Raw genomic sequence first — 9,881 nt, forward strand, 5'->3', positions numbered from 1 at the left:
GGGACTCTCACCCCCCCACCCCACCCCGGCTCCAACCCCTCCTTCCCCCATTGGCTCCCTCCCCAAATCCCCGCCCTGGCCCCGCCTCTTCCCCCACCATGCGGCATTCCTCCTCCCTCCCAGGCTTGCGCCGCCATGCAGCTGCAAGCCTGGAGGGAGGGGGTGGTGGCGGCGCCTGGATCCTGGAGCTGGTGAGTCAGCTCCGGCACCCAGGCACCGAGCGGGCGGGCAAAGGGGGGCTGGCAAGGGAGGGAGACGGGGGGGCTCAGCTCTGAGCTCCCTGCCGCGCCAGAGGGCTCCTGCCTGGCCCCCGGGCTGCTGCACACGGGGGCCCGGGGCCGGGAGTGCAGCCTAGAGGCTGCTCTAGGCCTGCAGCCCGCGGGGCAGCGCGGTGGGTCCGGGTGGGGGCAGCGCGGAGCGGGCAGGTTCCGGGTGGGTGGCGCGGGGGCGTGGGCCGAATCCCCGCTGCTGCCGGGGAGCCCCGCACCTCTCCCACTCGGCTGCGCTCCAGCGGCTCCTTCCCGGCGGGAGGGAGACTAGGCGTGGGGGACGCACACCGCATGTGCCCGGGGCAGCGGGAGGCGCGTCCCGCCGGGAAGGAGCCGCAGCCACGAGCGGGAGGGAGAGGCGCGGGACTCCCCGGCAGCAGCGGGGATTCGGCCCGCGCCGCCCACCCGGCCCCTGCCTGCTCCGCGCTGCCCCCGCCCGGACCCACCACGCACCGTATGTGCCTGGGGCGGGCCGGGGGGCGGGAGGCTCCGCGGGGAGGGCAGCGCGCGTGGCTGGGGCCTGCTAATGCCCCTGGCCCCTTTGAAACTCCTTTTTTTTTTTTGCTCCGCCCTTTTTTTTTTCCTTTGCCCGCCCCCCCCTTCCTCCCCGCGTCCCGATATTTATATCTCTGATCTGGTCACCCTAGGTCCCCACAAGAGATCAGGAGGTAGCCTGCAGGTGACCCAAGCTGCACTGACCCTGTACAGCTCCCCTACATACCGTCTCCTGCCCCTGTTACACAGTGATACTGCACCCGGGCCCCCTGCAATCCTTATCCCAGAATTAGAGCCTTACACAGGACAGAAAATCTGTTTGGCAAAGGATAAGGAGATTTGGAAATTTGGCTTCATTCCAAATTGGAACAAAAACTGAAAATTCCAAAATTTCCACAAAGAAAAATTGGGGGGAAACAATTAGTTTTGGGTTATATAAATGTTTTGATTCTTAATATTTTGGTATTAGATTATACAAAATATGTGGGTATTGTAGTGTAAAATACAATTTCCATGTTTCAGGGTTTTTGTTTTTTCGACAAAAAACAAGTTTTTGCAGGAACACAGACAACATCCATTAAAGTTTTTGTTAGTCAATAACCCAGTTTTCTGTCAACAACACGTTTTGACCAGCCTTTCTCAGCTGGTGAGCCCAGCGATGGATATGTGTGCGTAACATCAGCCACACAAGTTTTCAAAGTTTGGCCCCAGGTCTTTCTGAAAACCTCTGTAACCTTAATTCACCCCCCCTGTGCTTCTGCATTATGATACAGTCTTTAATTACATGATCACATGCTAGGTGTTCTGTCAGACTCCAGCCTCATTCAGTGCACAGGATGAACAGTGAATGAGGGAGAATGTTTAAGGGTGAGGGCTGAGACTCAGGAGACTTGGGATCTAATCTGGGCTCTGCCCCAGACTTCCTATGTGGTGTTGTACAAGACTATCAGAATGCATGCCCTAAAGGGGCAGAGTTAAGGTTGAATGGGGAACCTTGATGCTGGCATAGCTTAACTTTTGAGTGCTTGCTTTTGCAAATGTAACTTTTTTAACACTTCTTTTGTCACTTAGAATGTAATGACATTCACTTGCTTTATTTTCTGTAGCTACTGTACAAAATTGAAGACCATAAACCAGCAAAGATTTTTGAAGTTGTGACAAAAGTGCTGAAGAGATGCAGCAACAATGCTGCTACTGTCTACCTTGTGTAAGTCGAGCAAACAAGCAAAAAAGACCATTGTGGGTAAATTTTCAGCAAGAGCATTTTTAGCAGGCAATGTGTCTATTAATTATGCTTGCAAGTTAGTTTATTTCCTGACAATATTTTTATTTCCATGTACCATGTAACTCACCATTCAGTGCTGTACCCACACATATGGAAAACATTTTGCATTATGTACCATGGGTGTGAACAATTCCACCTCCCCTGAGCGCCCCCTTGTGGCTGGGCACCTTCACACCAGGGCTAATGTCCCACTTCTCCTCTCGGGCCCCTTAGGCCTCCCCAACAGGTTCTCTTGCCTCAAAAATACTCCTCCTTGGGGCCAACTTATTACAAAAATCTAGTGCAAAGAACCTAGAACAAGAGTCCCAAAACATTGTCCATTTATAACCCGCAGCACATATAGTCCTTAAAATCACAAGACAGCAGCAGTGTAGCACATACCACTCTCTGGCATCTTCCACCACACCACGGCTCTTTGTCGGTCCTCTCCTGTCCTTCTCCCAGGAAAACCACCCCAGCCCTTCCAGCTGGGGTGCAACCCTACTCTTCCCAGAGGCAAGGCCCAGCCCCACTACCCCAGCCTCCCTTCTGGGTGATCGTCCAGGGCCACCCAGAGGGGGGGGCAAGTGGGGCAATTTGCCCTGGGCCCCGCAGGGGCCCCCACGAGAGTTTTTCGGGGCCCCTGGAGTGGGGTCCTTCACTCGCTCTGGGGGCCCCAGAAAACTCTCGCAGGGCCCGGGCCCCCGGAGCTTCTTCCGCTCCGGGTCTTCGGCAGCAATTCGGCGGCGTGGGGTCCTTCCGCTCCGGGACCCGCCACCGAAGTGCTGGGTCTTTGGTGGAAATTCGGCGGCGGGGGGCCCCCGCCGCCGAAGACCCCAGGCCCCCTGAATCCTCTGGGCAGCCCTGCGATTGTCCTCACCAGGGAACATGCATCACTCCTCCTGTTACACTAACGTTTCCCAGTTCTTCTGGGTGGTGATGTCAGCGGGTAATCCCCTCTGCTGCTCCCCTTGCCTTCAACCCTTCCTGGCCCTGGCTCTTTGGCTTGGGGAGGTCAGCCAGCGAACCCTTCCACTGCTCCTCTGCCTTCAGCCTTTCCCCAGGAACCTCCTGCAGCCTTCTTCAGGGACGTCCTCCCTCTCTGATGCTCCCTGATCCTATATAGCCCCAGGTGCTGCTCTGCCTTTTAATTGGCCAAACTGAAAGCACCTGTTCTGGCAGAGGGGAGCAGGACCTGCTTTATTTAAAGAAGCCAGACATCCTATGGCAATCGGACTTATGTATATTGCCATGGCTCTTGGGCCCAGCTATGCAAGGCTTTATTATTTATTTACTCTGTAAGGCACAAGGCAGCGGAGAATCAGACCCCGTGAATTGCATCTTGCTCTCGTGGTGTCTTTCAGGAAGGGCGTGAACGAGTGCAAAAGCTGCCAGAACGAGATCACTGACCCGGCTGAGCTGCCCTGCGGTCACATTTTCTGCACTCAGTGCATCCGGGAGTGGAACATCAGGCAGTGCAAGATCTGCAAGGAGAGCGTCCCCGAGGATTACGTGCCCACCGCCTCCCAGATCACCAGGTATTGCACAGTCGCCTGACTCTGTGATTTGGGAGACTTGTTTAGCGGTAATATTCCCACTAATCTCCGTTACTGACAGCGTGGCCAGAATGATTGCTTTTCTTCCACACCCCTCCACTACATTGCTGTGAGCTCCCTCTCCCAGACTGTTACCGGACATAGCTCCTTGTTCTGCTGAAGGATTTGCTGAGATAGGTCTGTCCGTGAACAATGACTTTAATGGGACTTTGTGCATCCAGAGTCTGCACATACTGGTCCCTTTTCAGGACTGGGGCCCAGGATTGTAAATATCTGAAGTTGCAGATTATAAAGGGGGGCTCTGGTGACAAAAGGGGACTGAAAGCGGGTGCATCTCCCCAGATAGAGCTGATGTAGAGTAGCATTTTCCAGTGTGGCTTTAGGATTTAGGAACCTAAGTCCCATTAAAAATCATGCTTTTGAAAATGGTATCTGTGCATAGGCACTGACTCTGTGGGTGCTCCGGGGCTCAAGCACCGACAGAAAAAAATTGGGGGTGCTCGGCACCCATGGGGCTGGCCATGGATCAGCTGTTCGGTGGCCCCTGGGGCTGGCCGCGGCTTCAGTGGTCCCCGCTGCTTGCTCCTCTTCACCCTCAACCCTCGTCACTCACCCTTAAGGCAGGAGGGGGCAGAAAGGACCAAGCATCAGGCAAGAGGTGCTCGGCGGTGGGGGTGGAGAGGAGTGAGTGGTGGGCAGGTTGGTGGAGCCTTGGGGAGGGGGCAGAGAGGAGCGAGCAGGGGGAGCCTTAGGGGAGGGGGTGAAGAGGAGCGAGCGGCAGCAGGGTTGAGGGGGAGCCTCGGGGGCGGGGGCAGAGGCAGAGAAGAGGGAGTGGGAGGTGCTCAGGGGGCAGGAAGAGGCAGAGTGGGGGCGGGGCCTCAGGAGAGGGCAGAGTAGGGGAGGAGCCTGGGGGGGGCAGAGTGGGGGTGAGACACCCGTTGTCAAAAACAAAAGTCAGCACCTGTGTATCTGTGGCCAGTTCTGTGTCAAGCCTGGCCTTGCAAGTGGTGCAGAGGCCATGTATGGGGGACAGGCGACTGGCTGCAGAACATCCAGCCCTTAGCGTCATAGCCAGCTGATCCGTTCATAGGCAGCCCTAAGCTATGCTGGAGACCCAAAGGCCACTAGCTGGTCCCAGGTTCAGAAAGCTGCAAGTGACCCCTCTGTGCTCTCCATCTTACCTTCACCCAGTGATTACAGCACGCGTTGGAGGTTTGAGCCCAGGGCTCCAGTGTTAGGGGTCAGCTTTTTCTGATTTTAGGTAATTATTTTTAGATACATTTTTAGGAGCCATAAATGATTTTTTTAAGCGTTTTTCTGGAATTAGGTCATTATGGCAGCTGTCACCAGGTAGCGCTGTTACGCTGTTTTTTCACAGCAGGCGAGCAGGTTTCAATTTTAGGGAAGACAATGTGTGTTGTTATTTTGTGGTAATGCAGGGGGAGTTGTGTGAGCAGCAGGAGAATTTGCTGTCTGCCTTGGGCTCTTGTTTAGAGCGGACTGTCTCCCTGGGGACTGGGTGATTGCAGTGGCGTAGCCAGCTTCTAAGAGGAGGGGGAGCAAACATAAAAAAGGCGCCCCCCCTCGGCTCCTCCTCTGGCCACGCCCCCTTGGCTCCTCCTCCGGCCGCCCCGCCCCTCCCCCACATGGCTCCTCCGGCCGTGCCGTGCCACCCATGTGGCCTCCGGCCGCAGCCGCCATTCTGCGCCCCCCCCGCTCCTCCGGCTGCGCCCGCCGCCCCCCCGCAAGTGCCTAAGAGCCCCCCTCTCAGCCGCTGCTGGGTGGCAAACCCCACTCCAGAAAGATTTCCCTTGAATTCATCATTCACAAAAACAACAGTGCCTTTTCCACGCCTTCCCGTCTCCATTGCACTCCGGAGAGCACGGGGAGCAACTGACTGGGACACACCGAGCCAGCCACCACCACCAGGGGCTGCCTGGCTTTCTGCACCCCCTGCGCAGAAACACTAGTTGATTTCCCCTTGGCAAAGACAAAGTGTAACCAGCCTGTGCCCAGCCCCGTGCGCTGCTCGCGGAGCGCTCTCTGTCTCCCAAAGAGTTGGCAAGTCTGTCCACCCTATCGGGAACGTGGGGCTGGCCCCACGCCTCTCCGGTGCAGCGCCTCTCACCTCCTTGAGTTCCTTGGCCACGTCTTTCAGGTCCCCCAGGACTAATTCCAAATCCTCCACGATGATCTTGATCTGTTCCTTCACCTTGGCTTTGGAGGCTGCGGGTGGCCCCTCGGGTGGCGAGGAGAAGGCGGGGGTCCCCTTGGACTTGGCTGACATTCTTGGGGGAGCGATGTGTGGGGAGGGGGTATGCAGGTCAGGAGAGCTGTGTAACCAGCGGGTGCCCGGCCCCGTCCCTCAGGCTCCCGGAGCTGCTTCAGCCGCTGTCTTCCTCCCCGCACATTTTGGGCTCAGGGCTCCGCCCCGCTCCGCTCTCCGCCGGGTGGCTGCACCGCACTGCTGCCATCAACTCCCTGGGATCTGCACTGAGAGCGCCCAGGCTGCAGACGGGCGGGCGGTGCGCCTGCGCCTGGCTCCCTCCCTCCCGTAGGCACACGCACACGCACAGGGCATGCCGCTCACTGAGCCTGCCGGTCGCCATGCTACGCCCCCCCGCTCCTCCGGCCGTGCCCGCCACCTCTCCATGGCTGCCGGCCGCGCTGCGGGTCGCCAGCCTGCACCCCCCTCGCTCCTCCGGCCGCGGCTGCCGGGCCGCATGCCGCGCGCCCCGTCCAGCTCCTCCGGCCGCTTTTGGAAAGGCGGGGGAAGCGGCTGCTTCTCCTGCACCCCGCTAGCTACGCTACTGGGTGATTGGCTTTGGGCTGACATTCCTGGGAGAAGGGCTGAAATTAGTGATAGAATTTGGCAACATTAACTCCCGGTGAATAAAGTTGTTTTGCCCAGAATGTGGAATAATTCATATCGGGCAGAAATTATTATTGACTTTACAGGATCAAGTCTACCCTCAGTACACACTCAAGTCCTCTTAACTTAGGCCTGGTCTACACTGGGGAGGAGGGGAGGGGGGCGGAGGAAACGATCTAAGTTACGCAACTTCAGGTACGTAAATAACATAGCTGAAGTCGACGTACTTAGATCGATTTATCGTGGTGTCTTCACCGCGGTGAGTCGACTGCTGCCGTTCCCCCATCGACTCTGCCTGCACCTCTCGCGGCGCTGGAGTACAGGAGTTGACGGGAGAGCGCTTGGGGGTCGATTTATCGTGTCTAGACTAGACAGGATAAATCGACCCTCGCTGGATCGATCGCTGCCCACTGATCCGGCGGGTAGTGAAGACATACCCTTAGCAAGAGTAGTGGAGCTATGTGCATGTTTCAGCACAGAGAGATTTATAGATTCATAGATTTTTAAGGCCAGAAGGGACCATTAGGTCATGAGGCCAGAGAATCTCACCCAGTGATGTCTACATCATGCCCATCACTTTGGCCTGAGCTATAGCAGATCTTTTAGAAACATATTCCGTCTTGATTTAAAGATTTCAGATGATGGCAAAACCGCCACTTCCCTTGGTAACTTGTTCCAATGGTTATTCACCCTCACTGTTAATTTTTTTTGCCTTTTTTTTTCCAATCTCAATATATTTAACTTCAGCTTCCAGCCATTCTGATTTTGTCTGCTACCTTGTATATTAAAATAGTGACATTTAAAAAAAATAATCTTTTTCTCGCCCTAGGGAGGCAGTTGCAAGTCACAACAAATTCAGGAGGAAGTGCAACTCGTTCTTTGTGGAGTTTGTCAGTAGTTACTGTTTTGGGGACAAAATCCCACCATCTGCAGAGATCATCGAACAACTGATTAAGTTCGTGGCTTGCAAACCTTCTAACTCAGAACATCAAGAGATTAGAAAGGGTGAGTGATGTGTGTAATACAGGAACGGCTCGATCCCGCCAATCCCAGTTGTTCAGATATCCTGAGTCAGGCCCCAGAACTCATGAGAGTGACTTTAAAATCATGAGATAAAAACTCAAGCAATAAATATGAGGTTCTTTTTATTTGCCTTCTAGTGTTGTAGCTTTTAGGGCAATTCACACCAGCTGGGGATCTGACCCATTGACTCCAGTGTAGCTATGGCTGGTTCACACCAGTTGGGGATCTGGTCTCGTGATCAGAAGAAAAAAAAAAAGTAATCCTTTCTACTCTTTGGTTTAAGTGTACAAACCAACGAGTGACTTGTCGCCCTTTGAAGAATGCATGGATCCGAGTCCTACTGTCAAGTCCTCCCTTTTGAAAATGTTGCTCCGATGCAGGTTGGTTCTAGTGCTTCTAGTGGCTATATTAACTATATTTCACTCACAGATCCACATTGGGTCTATTCAGTTTTATAACTTACATCCATTTCCTCCTAGACTAGACGATGTGAAGGAACACCTGGAAGACTATCTCTCCAGGATGGAGGAAGTATTATCATTAAATCAAAGCAGTCGCAATGATTTCTATTTCATGGTAGTGTGCTGCTTTGAGGTGAGTCCCATGAAGAGTCTGTGGATAAATGTAGACATTTTATTACATCCATAATAACAATATTAAAAGAATAGTTAAGGTTGCAAAGTCAAGTACTCCAATGTTAGGAAATGCTAAAATTAAGGTGACCTGGGCAGTCTTCACTTGTTGTGCTCTGGCATATGCATTACGATACAGTCTGAAATTACATAACCAGATACTATTTTTTCCACAGAATCCCTGCCTCATTCAGTATATGAAGTTACTCAATATTTATTTATGTATTTATATTATTGTAGCACTTAGGAATACTAGTCATGGGCCATACCCCCCATTGTGCTAGGTGCTGTACAAACTTGTGTGACCCCCGCCTTATTCTCTGCACACCACCCAGACCCTGCACCGAATACAGAAGTATTAATTCTATGGTGCTCTTGCTAGAGTATCAGAGTGCCTCACAAACATTAATGAATTCATCTTCACAATGCCCCTGTGAGATTAGGTGATATTATTATGCCCATTTTACAGCTGTTGCACTGAGACACAGAGATTACTGCCAAATTGTCAGAAGTCTCCACTAATTTTGGGTGCCCAACTTGAGATCCCCAGGGCCTGACAAGCAGAGTACTTAGCATTTTTAAAGCATTTTATGTGTTCATAGCACAGCTCCCGTTGACCTCAGCTGCAGCTGTGAATACTCAGCACTTCTACAAGTCAGACCCAGGTATCTCACGTTGGGCACCCAGAAAAGGAGAAACACACAATTAATGGCCAGTTCTCCCATTTTCAGAAATAACTTTGGTACTTAGGAGCCTAAATCTCACTGACTTTCAATGAGACTTAGGGGAAAATTTTCAACAGTGCCCAAGTCACGTAGGAGTCTAAGTCCCATAGATGTTCAGGGACTTTCAGCACCTAAATCACTTTGGCACTTTTGAAAATTTTACCTGTAGGCTCATAGAAGCTGGGAAGCAGGGAGAAGGGCAGGAGCAGAGAGGGGCAGAAGATGTGGGGGGATAGAAACCAAGGTGGGGAGAAGTGGACGGGGGAGAGAGACAGGAACTCTTACCCCCAGGCTGTTATTTTTAATCAGTGGCTCGGTTTCAAAATGACCAGAACAGTTTTATTGTTTGTAGCCTTTAAGGTTAACGTCTGCTGTGTGGTGTGGGGAGAAGGGAAGAGTTGAGTCATTAAAAAAAACCTGCCCAACCAACTGCATCCCCTTTACACAGGGGTACTGTCTGTTCACTACTGTACATTTTTTAAAATTCTCTCTCTCGAACAGGATTTTATGTATTCCTCCTTTCAAGAAGACGCCAGCCAGAATTCGGAGCACGTGCTCTCCACTGCAGATCTGTCTGCTCCCCGCTCTGCCGCCGTCACCAGCATTGAAGACCTGCAGTTCATTGCTAAGCTCCGACTCGCCATCGGTAACGTCGCAGCTGTGCTTGGCAGAGAGCTGCCAAGTGGTGAGTGGAGTTTCTAACCATTTTCCAGTCATGCTGGACATCAGGGGAGATTGGTTAGAGAACCAGTCAGCTCCGTGGATGTTGTTTGCTTTAAGGGTTGTGTTTGTCCAGAGTAATTTCCAGAGCTGAGCAAAATATTTTCAGCTGAACAGTTTTCCATTCGAAAATGCTGTCCCTTCCGAACTGAAATGTTTTGTGGGAACGCATCGATTTTGATGAAATTTTCAACAGAAAAGTTTTGAAACATTTTGAAATTGAAATGGAGCCTTTTATTTGATATTGACTTTTTCATTGTTTCATTTTGACTTTTTGTTTTAACTTTATCATTTCAGTTCAATTTTCTCATTTTGACTTTCATAT

At 52.5% G+C, this 9,881-nt stretch overlaps 1 protein-coding gene across 1 annotated transcript; it reads left to right on the forward strand.

Moving 5' to 3' along the window:
• The first annotated feature begins 1,245 nt into the window (after nt 1-1,245).
• LOC115271396 (E3 ubiquitin-protein ligase RNF213-like) lies at nt 1,246-9,538 on the forward strand. The gene is made up of 5 exons (XM_029913784.1): nt 1,246-1,251; nt 1,871-1,971; nt 3,393-3,566; nt 7,286-7,461; nt 9,363-9,538. Exons 1-5 carry the CDS (start codon nt 1,246-1,248, stop codon nt 9,536-9,538), a joined length of 633 nt encoding a protein of 210 aa, XP_029769644.1.
• The last annotated feature ends 343 nt before the right edge of the window (nt 9,539-9,881 follow it).

Source organism: Terrapene carolina, unplaced genomic scaffold (assembly GCF_002925995.2).
Source record: "Terrapene carolina triunguis isolate 2854851 unplaced genomic scaffold, T_m_triunguis-2.0 Scaffold926, whole genome shotgun sequence".
NCBI classification, from domain to species: domain Eukaryota; kingdom Metazoa; phylum Chordata; order Testudines; family Emydidae; genus Terrapene; species Terrapene triunguis.

What these genes read in the sequence shown, in the direction of transcription:
- LOC115271396 (XM_029913784.1), top strand. An exon ending in GCTGCTACTGTCTACCTTGT is followed by an intron (nt 1,972 to 3,392) that starts GTAAGTCGAGCA and finishes GGTGTCTTTCAG; the next exon opens with GAAGGGCGTGAACGAGTGCA. An exon ending in ACATCAAGAGATTAGAAAGG is followed by an intron (nt 7,462 to 9,362) that starts GTGAGTGATGTG and finishes CCTCCTTTCAAG; the next exon opens with AAGACGCCAGCCAGAATTCG.